The following is a 22,446-nucleotide window of genomic DNA, read 5'->3' on the forward strand; positions in this document are numbered from 1 at the left end:
TCCAGGAAGCTCTAGGCACATCCGACGGTGGCTGGAGGAATATAGTCGTTGTTCAAGTTTGCCCTCTCGATTCCTCAGTAAGTGTGATGCCACTGGCTTCCCAGTGACATGGAAAGGTGGCTGAGAGAAAAGAGGGCCAGAGCTCACCAACCCCTTCTTCCCTTCCTCATCCATTCCAGGATGCTCTTGCTAATCGGACATTAATCCCATCCCCACAGATGTCACAGAGATTTCTAAATGCTTCACTCCAAAAAATATCTGCCCCAAATGGTGTGTGCAGAAGTATTCTGTAATGAAAACCATCTTTGAGTGTTCTATTTGGCAACCTTAAAGTGGACCCTGAAAGCAAGAGCTGTGTGTTGCCATGCAAAAAGAATACAGGGCGGCAGACAGAGAGGCGGGTCCAGAGTTCACCCTCTATCTGCCCAGGAAGACATAAACAGTGATGGAGTTGTGCTCAGGACAGACTCATGAATCAAAGGTACAAAGTGGCATCCACTTACACTCATTTATTTTTAAGGCACAGCAGACTCGGCCTCGGTGAGTTCTGGGTTCAGCAGAAATAGGGCAGGGGTGATTTCCAATAGTTAGAGAAATATGTCACGGTCTATTTAGATGGACTAGGCCTCATTTCTGCTCTGGTCAAGTGAAAATAACTCTAATCCTAGCAGCGGAAACTATCCATTGCCTAAGGGGACTGGAACTCCGTAGGATTATGCAAAATTGTTGTCCAAAGAAATCCCATTTTCACACAATAAGCTATGAAGCCCATTAAAGAAATTCTGTTTTAGCCTGAACAAATTCACATAAGATAGACCTTTCTGAGAGGGAAAGGCAGAGACAGAGAGGAAAGGAATTGTCTGTTCACATGAGAACTGTTATACTGATTGAGTTTGAGCCTTAAAACCAGGAGAGAGAAGGTGGCCAGACAGAGGAGTATATCCACCACCACACAGGGAGGGTGAGTCCCAGCAGGGGGAGCCATTGGGAACTTCATCTGTAGAAGATTTTTGCTAGACAGGGGAAAAAAAAGAAACCCAGGTGGTAGAGATATTTATCCCTAAATCCTTTTTTTTTTTTTTTTTTGAGACAGGGATTCTCTGTAGCTTTAGGGCCTGTCCTGGAACTAGCTCTTGTAGACTAGGCTGGCCTCAAATTCACATATATCCTCCTGCCTCTGGCTCCTGAGTGCTGGGATTAAAGACCTGTGCCACAACCGCCTGGTCCTAAATACTTTCTTAAATAGCAAACTGTTAAACTACTCCATAGTTTCAAAGAGAGAGACTCAGACATTGAGAGTAATGGCTGTTATGAAGGCCTCAGAGAACAAATACTTTACTCTGGACCTCTAGGAGGAGGAGACACGATGCCACTGTGATCTTTCTACAAGCAAGTGTATGCACAGAAAGTCAGATTTAGCAATAGCCTAAACTTGTTAGCTGAATTGCCTATCTCAACAAGAGTTGTATTCTAAGGGGAAATTTCCAATTTGAAGATCTATTTTGACCCAACAAGGGCCTTTTACAATTTTTTGTAGATGGTCTGAATTTGTACCCCTAACAAGAGATCTGAAAAATAAAATGGTGTGTCTGACTCACAGGGCAGTGAAGATATGTCCCAAGAAAGGAGACTAATGGCATCTAAGAATCTGTAGTTGAAATGGCGTGTTCCAAGGGCCTGTCCTGGTGCCTTGTCAGAGCTACATCTGCCTAGAAAAACTGAATTTCAGTCAGAGTACAAAAAAAAAAGTATGTCAGAGTATAATATATGGAACTTCCCCATTGTGCTATGTACTTTGCTGGAACTTCTTAAAATTTGCTACAGAATGTAAATAGATGTCCATTCAATAATTTAAAAAGGAGGAAGAGCAGTAAGAGGAGGAAGAAGAGGACGAGGAAGCTGTACTGATAACCTTTTAAAGTCTTTGCATTTATCTGCATAACCACCTAACAGACATTCATCAAACTCTTTCCATATTTATAAAACGGGGATTAGAAGGCCAAATTACATATGTATATCAGGGTGTTCTAGAGACTCAGAACCTACATCAGTGAGAGAGTATTTACCTACCATATATACCTACCTAGCCATATATATATATATATATATATATGACATCCATATATATATGACATCCATATATATGTGACACATGTATATGTCATACATATGTCATATGACATATGTGTGTATGTTTGTGTGTGTATGGCTAAGGAAGGGGTTTATTAGGAGAATTGGCTCATGTAATTATAGAGGCAAAGATGTCCCACAGAAACCAGCTATATACAAGCTAAAAGCTTGTATATAGTCCAGGTCTGATGACTTCAGAATCATGGAAGCTGGTACTGAAACTCCTTGGCAGAAGGTAAAGGTCTGAGATGCAAGGCCTGGTGCTGGTCTTGCTCTCAAGACAGAAGATTGGCTGTGGTGTTCCGAGCAGCAAAAGTGCTCCAGAGGGACAGAGACAGCTTGCCTGTCCTCTGCCTTTTGTCCTATCCGTCCCGAAGCCATGTTGGCAACAATCACATACTTGAAGGGTAAACCTTCCCCTCTCTGTCCGTCGACTCAGTCGCTGACCATTATGCAATCTCCTCTGAACACACTCTAATAAAAAACAGTAAAAATGCTTCCACAGTCCCATAGGTGCTTCTTAGCCCAGCCAAGATGGCACCAAAATTAATAACCTTAGAGTGTTTTGTGTATGCAATGGGGTCATTCATGTTCAGAGATGAACACAGCGCCAGCGTGCTGTGAACGAGCAGTGGCTCTCAGTTTACCTCGGTTCTGTTGAACTCTGGTATTCCTCTCTGGGGAACAGGCATGGGGAGGCTACTATTTATCTGTTTGCAATTTGTGACAGGGTGAACGTGGAGAGGCAGGGCCTCCTGGAAGAGGCGAACGAGGAGACCCGGGAGCCCCAGGACCAAAGGTCAGTTATTATGTTGGAGGAGTCCTGTCTTTAGTTGGGGGGGTTCATGCCTCTTGCTGAAGTATATGCAACTAACTCTTCAACAGATGCAAAAATGACCCAAATCACAAGCACCTCATTGAAATACACACTGATGGCTAGTGATTTTGCAGTTCAACTCTTGATTACTCTGTGCAGCTCAGTGAAGAAATTTAATAGCATATCTGAACTATATATAAAGGGAGAGTTGATGTCATATAACACACCATCGTTCAATGTGTGTTACAGCCGGCTGAGAAAAACCCTCACTGCCCAGTGCTATGTTCGTTTCCATTGTAAATTGATAGTGTGACACCTTGGAAATATTAGTGCTAAGGATATATTTACCTATGCAAGCTCCATTTACCTAAACATTATGCAAACTAACGTGATCATACTCTAATAACCGGCCCCTCTCGGAGACAGGGGTGATGTAATCTCTGATGAGAAAGAACTCTCAGCACAGAAGCACTGTGGAGACGCAGAGTCCCTTACAGAGCTCTCCCCAGACACTGATGGAAAAGAGTCTTCGGAGTCATAACGGGTAGAGGTTGACAGAGACCAGGGAGTGAGCTCCTGCTACAGCGATGCGTATTCTCTATGTTAAAATAACCAGCGTTACATGGCACTGTGCCGGGCTGTTAAGAGAAAGTGTGTCCGTGATCCCCTTTGTTCTGAGCCACTGTTCTCATCTTCCCTGTCGTTCTCTTTCTCATCTTCATACTCTCTTACAACAGGGGAAACAAGGTGAATCAGGAGCTAGAGGCCCAAAGGGGTCAAAGGTCAGTAACCAATGACTTCAGGCCTTCGAGATTACGTGTCTTTTGCCTCTTCCTCAAAGAGTTCCGTCGTAGATATAACCTTTCCTTCAGGGCTTACATTTGGTTTGTCCCTGTGATTATAACTCAAGACACTTGGCTTATTTTTCCTTGTTGTTGTCTGCTCTTATCTTTAAGACTATCCCTTTTTAACTCTCTCTGTGTGTGTGTGTGTGTGTGATGCTGTGTGCCACAACACACAATATGGAGGTCAGAGGGTAATTTGTGGGAGTTGGTTCTCTCTGTCCACCATTTGTGTTCTGAGATGTAACTCAAGTATTCAGGCATGGTGGCCTTTGCGTGCTGAGCCATTCGCCAGCCACCCTCAGACTGTTCTGTAAGAGGCAGCGCATATCCTGCTTCTTGAGATTAGCTTCTTTGGGGAAAGAGACCGTTTATGAATTGTTTGCCCTTACTTTTCATTCCCTATTTTTGTTGACCAATGCTCCTGTTATACTTTGGTTTGTCACGTGACTCCATTCAGAGACTTAGAACAATACCCTAGGAGTAGAACACGGCTTAGTGAGTAAAACTTCTTACTGTAGAAGGTGAGGCTCTGAGTTTGAGCCCCTAGAACCCACAAAATAACTCAAGCATCTGTGATCCCTGCACTACTGCAAGAAGATAGGAGAAAAGACAAGGGATTCCCCAGAAGCTAGCTTACACAGTGGAAAACCCCGTTTCACATTAAGTGAAAGACAGGCACGGACACCTGAGGGTGTACTCTTATCCCTGCACACTCACTGGGTCACAAGGCAGACACATGTGCACACATTAAATAATAACCAAAATAAAATGTCACCACAAATAGCAGTTGTCCCTTCGTCATGATGCTTATACTACCTGAAATAGCATATATACTGTCACTGAAAATGCCATTAGCTGATAGCATGGAAGAGTACAAAATGGGACTTGAGATTAGAGGCTGTTAATTCCCTATCCATGGAGAAGTTAATTGTTATGGCCCATGTCACTAGTATAACCTGCATGGGAAAAATTACAGCCTCCCTTTCTCCTTATCTTCACTGCTCCTTATCCAGTTTATGTAACTATGTAGAGAGACAGATGTTGTGAGCTCTGATTCAAAAGGAGGCTCTAGTTTGAGGTTGATTTAAAGAACTTTTAGATATATACAGATTTAAGTACTTTCTTCTCTTGTCATTTTCAACCTCTGATCATTTGGAGAGTGTGTAGTCTATTCTTGGTGTCTCTGTGGGTGGGGTTATGACACCGTAAATAAAACTCCAGAGATGATTTCCTATTGCTTTGAAATTGAAATGGGGAGGAGGAGAAGGGGAGAGATAAGATAAAGGAAGTCTGGCCAGCCTGGTCTAGCTGACTGCTGTCAACTCACAGAGTGTTAAAGTAGCTACTGGTGACTATTGTCACCAGAGAAGGTCTAGCCTCTGGCTTTACAATCCCATTCTCCCTAAAATGATCTCTCCATCCCTTCCTGTCCCAGTTGTCTCTGTTTTCCTCCATGAGGACAGATGCCACAGTGGTTTGGCCCTTTTCCTTTTATTCACACCCCTTCAAAGGAAAGCAACCCTGCTCACTCTGAAGATAAATATTACTTTGGGTACCCTAGAAACCACTCACTTTGCTTATGCAAAGCCTAGCCAGAGAGTACATAGCCTGTCTGACTGTTCCAACACAGCCTGTGTTCTGAGGAGGACATTTAACTACCCATCTGCGGCATCTTTAGGAGGCATTTACAGTGGTGGCGGTGATGTTTGCTTCCTATGTCTGCAGTTTGTGTCTAAAGCGCGGCTGTGTGGTACAAATAGCTCGTTAGGTGGGATGGATTCCTACAACAGTGACCCTGCTGCTGATTATTATTTTCTTTCCTCATGGGCAAAGGGTGATCGTGGAGACAAAGGAGACTCTGGAGCTCTGGGACCCCGGGTGAGTGTTCCTCTTGTCTAAACTCAAATTTGAGGTCGTGTTGGTGCAGCTGTGGGAGGCATCTGAATGGATGGTGTACAATCAAAGCCATTAGTGGTAGACTGGGATTATTCCCACTGATAGCCTTCCCCTTGGTCCTTATTTTTTTACTTTATTCTGGAAAAAAAAAGGCAATGTGAAACCCACAGCTACCCAGCTAATAAGACTTCCATTTTTCAGTCAAGGTGCTAGTCTCTGTATTTATACTCTTCCGAAAAGTCAGAGGACTAGGACACAGGTCATGGAAATTGTGCAGCAGATATAACGGGAGGATGAAAGTCTATGCTATGCAGAGATGTGAGTGTGCTTGTAATCTGGATTGGGGAAGGTATATTTGTGGGTGTATAATATTCTGGTCTTTCATTTCCTCCAGTTTTAGATAAGTTGGGGCATATGGGATAAGATTCTTATGGGGGAAGCCAAGAATTTTCCACAGAACATTGTTCATCATTGCTCTGTCTTCGAAGGGGATGAGGAAGCAACCTACAATAGGTAGATAAGTAGAAAGAGGTTAGGGGATGGGCGGTGGTGGTGCATGTCTTTAATCCCAACACTCGGGAAGCAGAGGCAGGAGGATCTCTGTGAGTTTGAGGCCAACCAGGTCTACAAGTGCTAGTTCCAGGACAGGTTCCCAAAGCTACAGAGAAACCCTGTCTTGAAAAAAAAAAAAAACAAAAAACAAAAAAGAGGTTAGGGGTTGCCTTAATAAATACAGAAAAAGTCAATAGCATTTCGTAAGACACAAAGATCACCTGCTGTGTTTGGAGTCGGTTTCACATAGACAGAAAGTTAGAAGTGGTCTGCCTCCTTTATAATATGGAAAAAATTTAAACCTAATTATTATTCTGAAATGTGTGTGCATCATATGCATCGTAGTAAGGAAATAACAGTCAGGGAAGACTTGAGCTGTTCCTCTTTTGCCACCATCTTATAGACAAGACTAACACCCGTGACTTTCCCTTGCTTTGTTTTTTGTCACAGGGTCCACCTGGGCAAAAGGGAGATCCAGGAGCTACTGAGATCATAGACTACAATGGCAACCTCCACGAGGCCTTACAGGCAAGTGACTAGCCTCTGCCCTAAGCCACACAGAGTATGACACACACAGATAAGTGTATTAGTCTTCTGTTGCAACTTCTGGAAGAAAGAGTTTATTTTAGCTTACGGTTTCAAAACACCAGAGTTCATAATTGCGTCAAGGCATGGCATCCTGCGCAGGAAGCTGAGCACTCACATCTTCTGTTGAAAACACAAAGCAGAGAGCAGACGGGAAGTGGAGAAAGCAGACAGGAAGTGGAGTGAGGCTACGCACCAAGTGCGTACTTCCTCCAGCAAGGCTTCAGCACCCTGCCCCCAAGAGCATCAGCAACTGGGGACTAAATGTTCAAATGCCTGAGTCTAGGGGGGCAGGGGGGCATTCTCATTCACACCACCACCACAGTGGGTTCATGCATTCATTGCTATGCGTTCTTTCTTCATCATTCCCTACTCACTTACATTCTGAGCTCCAGCCCCAGTTGTCTTTAATTTGTAGGAATTTAAGCAGCTGATTTTTCTGTTTCCCTTATATTTTAAATTTTCCTGAACCCTATCAAGTATAAACATTGTGTTAGTGTAGACAAATGTTTGCTTCCTTGTTCTATAGGGGACTTTACAAAGCTGAGCAGGAGCTACTTGCGTCCAGATTTCCACTGTCTTTCTCACCAGAAATGTGACCTGGCCAGTTCTTTCACTGCCGTGTGCCTCTGTTTCTCCATATTTGAAATGAAGATACTAGCAATAGCTACCTCACTGGTTGTTGATAGCAAATGGCTAAAGATACGACTCATGCTTTGAAGAGTCTTTGGCAAATAGTGGCCTTCTATATGGTTGTATGATTCAATTTGTTTCTTTTCATTCCGTGAAAACTAGTTCACAAAACAGTCCCTGTGGCTTGCTCTGTGACTCTGCCTTCTTAGCCATCCTTTCCATGTTTATACGCGTGTGTTATAGTATCTGTTGTCACCCAGTGGTGACCGTGATAATCATCACCCTTGACTTTCCTGTCACGTATACCAAATTGCCTTCCTTTAAAAAATCTTTATGCTTTAACCTGGCCTTCTGCTTTCATTTCTTTCATTCTTTCCCTCTAGTGAAGTCATTCTATTTTGGTATTTCACACTTAAATGCATCCTCACATTTCTGCTAGCCAAAAGTCTCTGATCTTCCTTAGGTAGACCAGTTACTCCTTCTGTGTTGTAGCAAGTTGTTTCCTGACAGGTCTGCCATTTCTGGGGTCTAGCTTGTGTATGGCTCCAGCTGTTTGGAAGAGTTCCTCCATGGCCACATGTTTTCTTACTGATTTCCACTAATACGCCTGCTTCTACTGGTACTTTTCCCACCTACTAGCTGACATCTTACTAACTTCTACTGACTGATGATGCCATGTTTCTTCCTATTGCTCGAGACAGAAGGTTAGGAGCATCTCATGACTGTTCTTGGTCCCTCTTACAGTGTCATGCCAGGAGCTCTCTCAAAACACATCTCAACACTGCTCATTCTGTCCACTCCCAAACATTGGTCCACATCCTGGTGATTTCCTGTCTAATCCTGTACCAGTCCTGTGGCAAGTGCTGCCTCCCTGGTGTCTTCTGGCCCCTCTAATAACCAGTATACGTCTCTAAGGCTAATATTTCATAAGCTATCATTACTTTGATTGCTCTGATTTCCTCAAATCTCTCCAAGAGTACTTGTTGCCTACTCAATCAAGACCAAACTCCTCCATCTGTCGTCAGTTAAGGCTCCCTAGCACTCTCTTTTCTGCCAGGATACTTTCTGTATTTCCTATGAAATAGTCCTTTCTATCATATCTCTACAAATCTCCTTTGCCTAGGATCATCCTATCGTTGTTCCTTTCTTTTGTTCATTGAATCTGATCCATAAACTTACTGCTGTCACCAGCTGACTTCTTCCTCAAAGTCAGGGGCCAACAGTGTGACATGTGATTTCTCTCTAATCTCATAATTAGTTTTAGTTTTTCCATTACCATATTGTGCGTTTCTTGGTAACAGAAAATATGTCTTATGTTTGTGTTGCCTGGACTTGTGAATGTGCAACGAACAGTTAGCATTTAGTGGCTGGATGAATGATTGTACTTTCTATGTACAAACCATTGCTTGGCTTAAAAACAAACTAGATACTTTAAGTCCCTCTGTTTTATATCTATTTTAATATTTCTAGCCTCATGATTTCATCAGTGTGGTCTAATTTTCATAGACCTGTACTTTTCTGTGGGCTTTGCGACCACTACTGGCCTTTTGTATTGCTATCTTTTCTATTTGGACAAATGTGGATTGGATGGTGTATTCAGTCAAATGACTCATTTAGCATTCCTCATTACAAGTGGCTTAAACATAAACAGTAACCTTAGGGTTATTGTCAAATTCTTGAGCCAACTTTCTGAATGTTTTCCTTTCCCCCTACAAGCTTGTAATTATATACGGAAGGTCAGAGACAAGGAACAAGCAGGCTTTTTTGGACCCACATGTTTTCAAAATTCTTACTTACATAGTAAAACAGGGACAGCTCTCAAAATGTATTAGTAAAGTTATATGTTTCACCTAAACTACTGGTCTTTTCTCCACCTGGAAAAGGTGCTCTAGTTACTTTCTGTGCTGTGCAGACAACCTGACCCCAAAACAAAACCAAAAGAAGCTTAGAGGGAAACTTTTAGCTTATAGTTCCAGTGGGATATATCCATCATGATAGAGCAGACATGGTAAAAGTGGTGAAAGCAATGACGGTATGGACAAAGAGCAGGACAATGGCTATTAGTGTTGTGTCCATAGCCAGTAATGAGGGGGAGAACAGAGATGCGGGTGGGCTGGGCTATAAACCCTCAAAGCCCTCCTCTAGTGATGTACTTCCTCCTAAAGGCTCCACCACTAGGAACGGTTCTTTAACCTTCCCATACAGTGCCACCAACTGGGGACCAAGCATCAAATACATCAGGCCATAGGGGGACAACTCTCATCTAAGCTATCACAAGGGCACCTACTCTCTACTCTGCCAAGAAATGTTCCCATATTACTGGCATTTTCTACAATGTTTTGAAGGGTTTTTAAAGCATTTTTTGCATGAAGAGGCATATGGGCTACACTTACACTGAAGTGGACATTTCTGTTTCACTCTTCCCTCTACCACTTAGGAGCGGGGTCATTTTAGGGAAATCACTATATCGACGCTTTACTAACCTTGTCTGCAAAATGTGAGAGCTCATGAAATCCAGTGTTATCCTTAGGGTGGTTTTCAAGAGCTCCTGAATGCCTTTTACTGAAGTTCCTGAAAGCACTGTACATTTTGGAAAAGACATCTGACAGCTGTTCCTTGAAATGAATGGATACACACCTCCAGGGTCTTTTTATTTTTTCCCATCTTGCATTCTATGCGACTCTAAACAGTATCCAGTTAATATCCATCATCGTCAATGACTTTATACTGTCTCCAAACCTCATGATATATTACAGTTGGGTCATCCATATGCTATGTTTATAAAGAATTTAGAGTCATTTTTCAGGTGAGGTCTATTTATTCATCATCCTCCTGACATAGTACTCTAGTGGATTAAGAGTCTTTAATGAGATCAATCAATTCAGTCATAAAGGCATTAGAGGAAGAACCGATAAACATTTATTCTCCCCAATTTCTAACCCATGATGGATGCTGCTTATTTTATTATTGTGCCCTTTAAAAAACATTTTGTCTAACACTCTAGAATGACTGCATGAGTATGAATGTATTACAGTTGCAATTTCACACTAGAACTATGTAATTCTATGAAATAGTTCAGATTATAAAAAAAATATCAATACTGGTTTAATTGGATTCTTCTCTGTACTCAGTATCCAGTGTGGGAGATAAAATAGTTGAAGCACTATGCGTATTATGTACCTAAGATAATTGACATTCTGAATTTAGTATTTCTAATGTTCATCCATTCATTTGTAGTTGAATGAGAAAATTTATACTCATAACAAACTGCTGATTACATACTTTTGACTGGAGCTGAAGTTATGGCATAAAATAAAAACCTAACACATCTCATGATTTTTCTTTTTGACACCAAGTAACATAAAAGAGAATTTACCTCAACTGCTCTGACCCAGCTTCTCACCCTGCCCAGCACTCCCCAGAATTCCCAGTCTCATCTTCCCCATAGGCAAATGTCCACATTCCCCACACCAACATATGCTATCTATGTTCTTGTTTCCAAATCACTCCTTTGTGTCTATTCTGTTGGAAAGATGGTTAGATTAGGTTGGTCCATGGAAAGAAAAGATAATGTGGTTTGCGTAACCATTGCCTTAGCCTTGTGTGTTGATTCCAGGTGGCTCCAGATTCACAATTAACAATAAAACAGCTGTTTCCTAGGTCAGATTTAAAGATTTTTACCCGTAACACTGTCTTTACTGTGATCATGATTCATTTTATATACTTAAAAGACACTGGCATCGTTTCCTTTTTCTTCTCTTTCCCCAGCCCCTCCTACGCCCTCCCAAATTCACAGCCTCTTCTTTTTAACCATTATTGTTACCTATAAAGGAATGAATATAAACACAGCCTGTTGATCCCTTGGTATAGGAGAACCACTTAGGAGGGGGGTATAGACAGAGTTTTTTGTTGGGATCACCAGTCAGCTCTGTCCCACAAGCCTCTCCCAAGTAACCACAGAGATTTAACAATAATTATAAATACTCAGCCGGTAGCTTGGACTTGTTACTAATTCTTACAACTTTAATTCACCCTTATTTCTATCTATGTTCTACCACATGGCTCATTATCTCAGTATACCATGTTTGTCTCCGTCTTCCTCTGCACCTTGCTCACAACTCCTGAGACTCAACCTTTCTCCTTCCCAGCATGGTCTTTGGCTGGCTCTCTCACCCAGTATCATCCTGCCCAGCTACAGGCCAGCCAGCTCTTTATTAGCCAATGAGAGTAATACATATTTACAGTGTCCAAAGATTGTCCCACAGTGTACAAAGAGTTAATGCTAACTCTTACTCTCTTGAAAGTTGTTCATGGCTTGCCTCATCTGGGAGAGGAGGGCCCTGGAATTTCTCTCCCTTCTTCAGTGGCCTGTCAACCATTGGAATTGCTCAGGTCTTGTTCAAGCAGCCATGTTGTTGACATTTCACAGGTTCTGCTTCCCTGTCATAGCTAGAAGGAACAGTTCCACAGAAGGCTTCCAGGGCCTCTGCCTCTCAGAATCTTTCTGTCCCCTCTTCATCGATATTTGCTCACTGAGCCTTAAAGTGAAAGAATTGGGTTATATATGTATCATTTGAGGCTGAGTCACCATTATGGTCACTTGGTCTCTGCAATTTGATGAGTTGTGGCTTTCTGTAATAGTCTGCTTCTGTAAAGGGAAGTTTAAGCTCCCATCATCACGAAAAGTGAAGAAGAATAACTTATAATCTGGGCAGGATTTTCATACAAACATCCCCAAATGAACCATAAAGCACAAGATGGACGCTTACAGTTAGCTCCCACCTCTCATCTCAGACCATGTCTCCCTGGAGTATCATGTCTTTCTCCATCCCTTCCAAAAATTCTGGTTTTCAAATCATTACTGGTATTCACAAGGGAGTCCTGCTGGGATGATGTAGCCTTAACGTTGAAGAGCCAACCTCGTAGGATGATTTTGTGAACTGCACAGGAGGTCAAAGTGGTGTGCTGGTGAACTTAGCTGATTTTTGCGACCATTGCTCCCTTCTGAGCTATGATGGAACCTTGACAATGTTGAGGGCTCTCAAGCAGCAGTACGTCATTTCTGCTTCCTCCGGTAGCTCATTTGCCACTAATGATATTCTTTCATTATGCAGCTCGTTATTTTTTTTAAAAATGTTAGCATTAACATTTTAAAGAAAAAGGACAAGTGAGACATCTATTTATGGAAGGATGTGAATCTATATATGACTTTGTTAGACAGTCTGAGAGAGTTCAAATTGTAAAACTGCTGACCTTCATAAAATTTATTAATTCTGCTTTCTAGTTAAAAATAGAATACATGATTGAAGGGCGATGGTGAAGAAATTCTTTTTACTCTATAATTTCTTTGTTTTGGTAAATGACTAATTTACATCCTAGGAGCAAAATAGCTTTCTCGTGGCTATAAATCTAATTGTGGTGTCAAGAGAAACCGCTTTAAAACAGTATAAGCATTACTTTGTATTGTATACATCTGATGACATCAAATTGTGGGGAGATATAAGGACTTGCTCTTAGTTTATTGATATTTTGCCTTTGTCTCGGAAACATCAAACTTTTTTACTGCATGATCTAAAACTGTAGTCACAGTGGCTGCTATTATCATACAATACAAGCTTGAGTCATTAGCACATATATAAGCACAGGGTTTTCAAACGGACATTAGTGACTATGTCGCTAAAGAATCAAAATATCTAGAGTGAAATAGATAATGTGAAAGTTAATTTTTTACAACAACAATAATAAAAATGGCACCAAAGGTTTGAATCAGAGATTGAAACACAAAGGGGTGGTATTAAAACCAACCCCTCAGGTTTACATATCACCAGACAATGCCTCTCTGTAACCAAAAGCCCTGAATGAGAAATGACTCCTTTCTGTTGTTTCAATAAGCTATGTGGAGCTCTTGGCACAAAATGTAAATGATAAAATATTAAATACATAACAAAAATCACAGAGTAGGAATCATGTTTTAGAAGTCCATGCTTTGAGACAATATATTTTGTTAAAGGATTTATCACTTCAACAAACTAGATTAGCTCAATGTCAGTTTCTTTGGTTATAGCACATAAGAAGGGGTCAATTATAATGTAAAAAGTGAACAACAGAATAAGAGAAGAAAGATGCTTTTCTTTTCCCTAATCGAATCCTATCTAGAATGGAGCTTTTACCAATAGCAAATTTCACAGTTCACAATCAGACTGACCAACCCTTAGCACTTCTATATACTTATATATACTATATATACTTAACTATATAATTTTTTAATTATGTCAATTTTTAAAAATCAGGCAAATGAAAATTTTTATGCCTTGTTTTCTTATAATTTTTAAAATAAAATTCTAAGAATGTTTCCAAACCCTTTATAGGTATGATGTATTGAAGATAGGATATTATCTTTGCTGTAGCTTCTCTGTTATTTAAAAGACATTTAACTTGCCAAAATATATTTTAGAAGTGGATTTTTTTTCAGAAATCTGTCACTTTATTTTGACACACAAAATAGGTAACTCTTGTCTTTGTTGATCCATTTTCCCAACAGAGGATTACCACCTTAACTGTCACGGTAACTCCTTTTGCATGATCTCTGTGGTTCGTGACTTTGAATTTAGTACGGATGCATGCAGGTCAAGATAGTACTAATGTAGCAATTGGTTTGATCTGGCGTTTACTTTATGTTTATGTTATTAACCTTTTAAAAACATTTGACATAGTTAAATTACTGTCTGTTCTGTGGGAAAGTCCAAAAAATTACATTTTCTAAGACTTTAACCTCCTGTGAATAAGGTAGTTTGATCTTTTGTGGCTTAGAAATCAAAGCTTTGGCAGAGCATGGTGATGCACACCCTTAATCCCAGCACTCTCAACCCAGTGATAGCTAGATCTCTGTAAGGTCAAAGCCAGCCTGGTCTACAGAGCAAATTCCAAGACAGCCAGAACTACATAAAGAAAGAGAAAGAGAGAGGGGGGAGGGAAGGAGGGAGGTAGGAAGGGGAAGGAAAGAAAAAAAGAAAAGGAAGGAAGGAAGGAGAGAGAGAAAAAAAGAAAGAGAGAGAGAGAGAGAAAGAAAGAAAGAAAAAAGAAAGAAAGCGAAATCAAAGCCTTTGAAGTAGATGGCTAAGGGTGGAAGATGACATCAGATCAGTCACAAGAAGTTGTGGGCATATTTCAACTGTCTTGTCAAATCCAAAGCTTTTTCTGTAGTATGGTGACTTGGAGAGTGTACCGATAGTTCAGAACTCTGGCAGTTGTTATCATCATGAAACTGACGAAATATTGCCCCACTGAAAGTCAATATCTAGGCATATTTGATGAAAATAGAAATGATGGGGCTGTGTGGTGTGCTTGTTATTTTTAAAGCCTGAAATTTTAATATGTATATTTGCTATGTTTTTCAACTGTGTCTTGTCTTGATTCAGGGCCCCCCTGGACCTCCTGGACCTCAAGGACTACAAGGGCCAAAGGTTATCCTTCCTTACTTGTCTCTCTTTATCACGTACAGTGCAGAGATGGTGTTTTTATTTTATTTATTTTATGCCATTTTATTTATTTAAGAATGTATGTCTTTATAAAATATGTCTTCAAAATTCCTATAGAAGCAAGGTCAGAAACCCTGTTTCAGAGGACAAAGAAACAGAATTGGAGTCTCCAGTAAAGGAAGAAGGAGAGCTCCAAAGGAAGGAGGGAAAATGAGGGAAGAGGGAGAAAAATGGAATGACACAGATTTAGGAAAGGACACTGAGAAAGTATAGAGTATTAAACAAGGAAGGCCAAGTTTCACAGAAGTTATAAAGGTAAAGAAGCACTTCACACGTCTTAGAGGAAAGGATATTCAAACAAGTGAGGATTGATGCGTGTTTACTCTTGCCACTAAGAAAGACCTTTTTGTCCAATTCTTTTGTAAGAGGAGGACAAGGAGAGCCTTCCCATGATGCATTCATGAGTGACTGGCAGGTTTAGGAGTCATTCTTGAGACGTTTTACAAGCCTTCTCTTTGTTACATGCATTCAGACTTTGCCACACGTTTTGTTGAATGAAGCGTACTGACCACAAACAGCAAAGTTCGAAACGTCCTTGATTATACATCAGCTTTGTTGGTGGCTTTAGCTTTACCCCTCCAAACTAAAGCTCTGCCGTTCAACCATGTTTGATCAATTAACACATGTCCAGGGATTCTGGCTGTGCAGAGCTGAGCTATGTGTGTTGAAATACGACTTTCGTCATTGGATTCTTGTAGGAGATTCAAGTGGTTTCGAAATTCATTTTTTATTTATGCTTCTTAGGTTGGTTTATTTGCTGGGCCTGTCACACACTCACACACTCACACACACATATTCATGCACACGTCAGCTTTTGTGCTTTCTCTGGATGCTTAAAAATAAATGTTCAGTGTTAGAGAAGTTTATTTCTCTATTGAAAGACTATAAAGTAAACTATTTCTGAGGTTCTTGTCCTTGTGAGATGTATTTGGGGCATAGATCCTAATTATCAAAATATTTTTTGTGAAATAGAATCATGTTCCACTTATAACATTAATGTATGATATGGAAATTTTTAACTAGTTCTCTACATAGTCTTGTCCCTGAAAGCACAACACCAAGTAGGCCACAGTCATTCAATGCACTTCTCTCTGATGAGCCTCTGCCTGGATCCCTTTCCTTAACATCTATTGATCTGGGCTAGACGTAGACGGAGCCCTGGCGACTCTCAGGTCCTTTGTGTAGCATCAAACCTGATGAAATTTCTTGCTTCATCTCCTCTCATAACTAAATCTCAAGAAGCAGAATTTTTCCCCAAAGCTAAATACATACTTCATTTCCCACAAGGCTTCTAAGATATCTCCACAGCGCCGAGGCCGAGCAAAGGCAGCCATGTTTTGATTTAGAAAAATGAAAAGGGCTACCCAGCTAAAAATGCTGTCTCACTAAACCTTCCATCTCCCCGCTTAGGATCACTTGTTAATTCAGTTGCCCAGGAGGTAATGATGAGCCTTCACTCTCTGATATGGTTTTGAACCTGCAATGTGAACCTGTAAGATACCAGTAAGAACATAGAACCCAGAGTGTAAGACAGGCTCCTAAAGGCATGGTCGCTAATAGAGTAAGCGCTCTGCTTAAGAGTGTGTGGGATGAGGGCTAGGGTATAATGGCTCAGTGGTTAAGAGCATCCACTGCTCTATCCAGAGAACCCAGATTCCATTCCCAGCACCCATATGGTGGCTCACAACCATCTATTAGTCTCAGGGTGTCTGACACTCTCTCCTGACCTCTGAGAACACCAGGGGCACACACGGCACAAAGACATACATGCAGGCAAAAATACACATAGAAATAAATCTTTTTGTAAAAAAGAGTCCGCGGGGTGGATATGCATAGGAACGCCCTCTAAGTCTGAAAGTCCAAGATGGGTTTGAGTTGAAACTGAAGAAAGACAGGGAGATGGTAACCATCTGGAAATCGGTACATGTGGTATCAGAGAGGCATCCAGTTCCTGCCCGCTACCTGCCACTTCCCCATCTTGTCATCTTCAGCCCGCCCATCCCCGTATCTTCGCACTAATATCATGTGACATGACAGGCCTTTATACTTCCCATGACCCCTTCTTGAGGAAGTTGGGATGACTGAGGTGGGTGTGTCTGTCACTATGAGGCAGCACAGCATACCCTGAGGCGAGCATAGGACTTATCCCCAGTTCCGGACTCACCTCACCATCTCAGACTGGCAGTAGTCTAGTCACCTGGAATTTCTCCTTCCAGTGTCAAATAAAAGGTGTTTTCATTTTTCACACCTGAAAAAACTCTTACAAACCACACTTGAGTGATGGAAGACCTATGAATCTGGTTGTTCTTTTAGCCTCCCTGGTCCACATGTGTAAGGTAACAGTTCAGCAAAGCTATAGCGATTGGACTAGAGTGTTGACAGATATCCAGACTCAGAATGAAGCTGGGGCTCAGCCGGGTGCATCCAACCTCAGCAGACTTGTTTGTGGCAAAATAAACTTTGCTACTGCCACAAAGAAACGGAAACCCGAAAATAAAAGGAAAGGCCTTTTTTTTTATTTCATTGCTTTGAAACCACAAGATCCTGCCTTCCTTAAACACTGGGAAAGCTCAGGTTTCATGCTGTGGCCTACAGCTCTTAAAGTTTCTTTTTCCCCCCAGGAAAGGGAACTCTAGCGGATGGAACGTTGTGGTTTTACACTATTACCAAAACACCCTTCCTAGAAAACACAGCCTCAGGGCAGCACCTGGGAAAACCCTTCCGTGAGGGACTTGCTCATACCCAGAACCGTCTTCACACTTCGCACAGAGTAAATTGGGGCTTGTAATACCATCCACATGAATAGTTAAGTGGTATAAAAATGCCTTCCCTTTCAAAGGGTTTTTGCTCTGTTATCCTTCAAATCTGAAAAAAAAAATGACTAAACATGTATTGTTTAAATAATCTCTTGCATGTTGTTTAGATTTGCTTTAAATTAAACATCTTCCATTTAAAAAAATAAATCTCCGTGTTCTGAGTTTGTCAAACATTCTAATAAATCATACTATTAAAAGTTCATTTATTTCATTTCTAGCAGAGTATAGGAAGTAGAAAGGGTCTGAAGGTCACTTCATGGGGATTAAGATATCTGATTTATTAGGTCCTCCAGGGGGGTTTTTCTGGGCCGGGTACACTGATAGTCATTATGAACATTTCACATTATGCCAGTTAAAATATTGCTATAAATTTACCAGACTTTGCCTTTTAGTCTTTCTTGGTTTGACTGTTACATTTTGATGGTTACTGAAAATTAGAGAATCCATACTGATTCCTCCCTTATGGGAAAAAATAATAACACAGTCATAGACTGATTCCTCCCTTATGGGAAAAAATAATAACACAGTCATAGAAGTGTTGCTGTAGGATGTGGGCAGCCATTGAATTGTATATAACCAATGGAACAATGGAAGAAAGGTGAAAACAGTCGCTACTTGCTACCAGGAGTATTATTACACACAGTTCTCAAAGATCATTCCTTCACTTAGCGTAGATATGTGTATTGTACCAGCATGTTCTTGGGTTAAAATGCATTTGCTAAAAGTCAAACTGTACTTTTACCAACTAGCGTGACTTCTGTAGCAATGATAAATGCAGGCAAGTTCTTGCTTTTATTTTGACAGGGTGAGCAAGGATCTCCAGGAATTCCCGGAGTTGATGGAGAACAGGTAATTTTCCAACGTCTATATGGTTATATAAAGCACCATTATTGATCACTACTTTTACTATAGGTTTAAAGCCAAAAGTCATGTCTTTTCATAGATGATGCTTGCCCTCTCTTTTTTTCCGTCATTTGTTCCACTTGAAAGCCAAAAATGCAACTGATTTTAAATTAGATAAAAATGTTGTTGGTAGAAATGTAAAGCCATGTGTTAGTCCTGCTTTGTGCTTGATACTCCTGACCTGTCAATCTGCCTCAAAAGAGTCCAGTAACTAGACTCTGAAATCACTACATTAGTTAAGAACAGCTTCAGGTTTGACTTTTTTTTTTCAGTGAAAATAAGCAATTCAATATCAAAATCAATGGCCATAGTTTTCACAAATAATAGCATGGCTTATCTACAGTCATTTGATAATGCCTCCTTTTTCTGTTTAGTGATTTCTCCTGATTTTCTAGAACTTTTGAAAAATCAGACAAAAGTGAAGCGCTGTAGCTTTGTCCACTATAGCAATATCTTTCAGAGCATCCTCAACACAGAGGCTGCTAACGTTTCTGTAAAATGTGATATAAATACTTTAGGCTTTCTGGGTGCATATTATCTCTTTCATGAGTCCTTTTCTTTAAACATGTCTTACTTTTTTTTAATTTATCATAAATAAAATCAGTCCCTAGGCTGGACTTGGCATGTCGACTGTGGCTTGGCATCCCTGCCTTTTAAGGGTTTTGCTAAGAGAATGCAGACAGCACCAGGAATCAAACCACAAGGATTAGTTTCAAAATCTTTGAGGTTATATGGACTTCCATTGTTTTCTCAAAAAAAGAAAAATGGCTCAAGGGATGGAAAGATGGCTTGTTGGTTGAAAGTATTCATTGCTCTTGCAGAGGACCTGGGTTCAGTTCCCCACATCCACACCAGGCAGCTCGCAACCACCTGTCACTCTAATTCTAGGGTGTCAGGTGCCCCCCTCTGGCCTCCACAGGCCCCAACACATATGTGATGCCCATCGTGATATTCAGGCCCACACACAGAATGGAAAAAAAAGTGAAGTTGAATATATTTAAGAAATACCTTGAATTAATGGGTAAGAAATCAAAAAAAGCCAGGCTCCGGTGGTGGTGCACCCCTTTAATCCCAGCACTCGGGAGGCAGAGGCAGGTGGATCTCTGTGAGTTCGAGGCTAGCCTGGTCTAGAAAAGCTAGTTCCAGGACAGGAACCAAAAAGCTACGGAGAAACCCTGTCTCAAAAATCCAAAAAAAAAAAAAAAAAAAAAAAAGGAAAGAAGAAAGAAATCAAAAAAAAAAAATCTCAATATACAAAGTCAACCATATACTCTTCAGGAGAAAGTATGAGATGAAAAAAATACTTAACTTTAGGAGAATAGTTATTTTTAATAACAGAGCTGGATATTGAGGTTATATAATGTCACATTAAACGAAGATTACAGAAAGGGTAATTTAGTCAATTTGCCACGGCAATCAGAGGTCACATGAACCTTTCCCCATTGTTAGTAATTAAAGATAACAAATTAGACGTGTATAATGACATACTGAATGTATCTAAATATACAATATATACAGTAGCTGGGTTTTTTTTCTATTGTCCTTGCAAGATCCTGTTCTCCCACTAAGCCTCTTAGATTGGCCTTGTTGCTTTTCCCTGTCGCAAGATCCCTAAAGGCAACTGACCTTGCTGATTCACCAGCCGGATATATTTATCTTTGCTGGTACTGCCCCCCTCCTCCCCCCCGCAGTATGTGATTCTGAGTATAAACTCAGTATAAAGCTGGTTAACAAATTAATATGTGTTCTTGTTCCTAAGATAAACAGGCCCATACAGCTTGTGAATCCCCTACCATGGTAACCACGACCATCTGGTCAGATTGCCACAAGGTTGCCAGGATGAAAATGCTGAAAAATATTAATTAATTTCAGTGTTAGGGTTCCATAACTCACATTTGTTAGCATTCAAAACCCACACATCTGTCCCCTCATTCTAAAAGAATAGTAACTGCATTTGGCTCACCATGTCGAGAGGTCATGAGAACCGCACGGGACATTGAGCAAGCTGAGTGTGTTAAAGCATTGATTGCACACCGGTGCAGGAACTGATGGCAACGAGAACTTATGCACACAGTAAAGAGGTGGGAAGGGCTGTGTGGAACTGGGAACTTTTACTTGGATCTTTGTTCTTATAACAACACTAAGTCCTGGTTCACATGTCTTCTGTACTGCTAAGAGTTACGGTCATGACATTGTCTTCTGGACTAGTAGGATACAATTAGCTGTCGAGCAAACTTATGAAACCAAGAGAAATCGTGCCAAGTACCGAGTTCATGTTTTTCATATTTAAGCAGTCTCTAGAACATCATCCTGTTACATGGGGAAATATTATTGATCCACTGTAGGGGGCTATAAGAAGAATACGGGAGAACAAAAGGTATCGGCCTCTCGGCTATCACCTGCTACTTGGCAGATTTGTCTGGAATCCGATTGGCCCCGGGATCTGCCTATCAGGTTGTCACTATGCTTCTCACCTGCTGACTCTATCACTTGCAGGGTCTCAAAGGCGCCAAGGGAGATGTGGGGGACCCAGGGATGCCAGGTGAAAAAGGAGGCATTGGACTTCCTGGATTGCCGGTATGTTCACACTCTATGCGCTCTGGTTAAAATAAATTTCTGGCTAAAATAAGTGACTTGGAAAGAATTGTATATTCAACTGCACTTCCAGCCAGGGGTTTCCAAACTGGTTTCATTTTTGAAATAACGAAGTATCGTTGCTTAGTTTTTCCAAGTGGGACACTAAAATTTTAAAGTATAACCACATTAATTAAAAAGTAAGTGGTTTCTTTCCTGAATCATTTTCTTTAGAAGGTAATAAAGCAAACAGAATTGGCCATTTGAGTTTAATATGTATAGTCAAGTAATTATCATAAAGTAAGCAACAGTAAAGAAATAAAAAAGCACAAAATCTCAAAACTTTAGAACCATTAAAGTTCTAAAGATTAAAGTCCTAAAGATTAGTTTGTGTGTCTATACTTTGGGGTAGTGCTTATTCCCCAACTTACTGTTTCTTTGAAACTTTAGGGAAATATAGAAAATATAAGAAAAAAAGTAGAGAGCTTTCCCTACCCTCTCCCACCCTATGCCCAATACTGATGATTGAACCTAGGGCCCCTTGCCAGCCAAGCCCCTCTACCACTGAGCTATACCTCAAATCATTTTGTTTTAACTTTCTATGTTAAAAAGTTGCATAGGCTACCTTGAACACATTCTGAAACATAGGCCAGCCTTGAATATTTGATCTTTCTGTCTCAGTCTCCCTAGTAACCAAAATCTCAGGCCTGTGCCCCCAGGCCTGCATCTTCAACCTGTTTTTAAAGAAACTATAGATAAATGTCAGTGGAACCAAAGTCTCACCTTTGCTATTTAAAGTAAGCACACCATAAAAAAAAGTAACATTTATAATCCTGTATATTTAATACTGTGAAATCAGGCTCAGCCTAGTTCCTATTTACTTCGTATTTTGCTTTATATAACACTCATAATCCTAGGGATTTTAGTATATTTACCGCTTTGGACTAAAGTGCGTGGAGATAAAACTTCTTATGTATGATCTGCAGAATATAAAAATTCAAGGCAGCCAAAGTCTGGTTGTCTGTTAGACCTTGGAAATAACTTTCCTGCTAAATCTGCTTCCTGGTTATTTGTAGGGTGCCAATGGAGTAAAAGGAGAAAAAGGAGACTCTGGGTTGCCGGGGCCTCAGGGTCCTTCTGTAAGTCCATGGGGCTGA

General features: G+C 40.7%; 1 protein-coding gene across 1 annotated transcript in view; it reads left to right on the plus strand.

Moving 5' to 3' along the window:
- Col25a1 (collagen type XXV alpha 1 chain) overlaps window positions 1–22,446 on the plus strand; it is a 390,406-nt gene that overhangs the window by 336,002 nt on the left and 31,958 nt on the right. Inside the window, exons 20-28 of the mRNA XM_057793723.1 lie at window positions 2,861–2,929; window positions 3,685–3,729; window positions 5,626–5,670; window positions 6,691–6,768; window positions 14,000–14,023; window positions 14,877–14,921; window positions 18,617–18,661; window positions 21,212–21,292; window positions 22,366–22,428. Coding sequence (XP_057649706.1) covers window positions 2,861–2,929; window positions 3,685–3,729; window positions 5,626–5,670; window positions 6,691–6,768; window positions 14,000–14,023; window positions 14,877–14,921; window positions 18,617–18,661; window positions 21,212–21,292; window positions 22,366–22,428 — 495 coding nt within the window. The remainder of the gene's footprint in view (window positions 1–2,860; window positions 2,930–3,684; window positions 3,730–5,625; window positions 5,671–6,690; window positions 6,769–13,999; window positions 14,024–14,876; window positions 14,922–18,616; window positions 18,662–21,211; window positions 21,293–22,365; window positions 22,429–22,446) is intronic.

Source organism: Chionomys nivalis, chromosome 18, assembly GCF_950005125.1.
Source record: "Chionomys nivalis chromosome 18, mChiNiv1.1, whole genome shotgun sequence".
Taxonomy (NCBI): Eukaryota; Metazoa; Chordata; class Mammalia; order Rodentia; family Cricetidae; genus Chionomys; species Chionomys nivalis.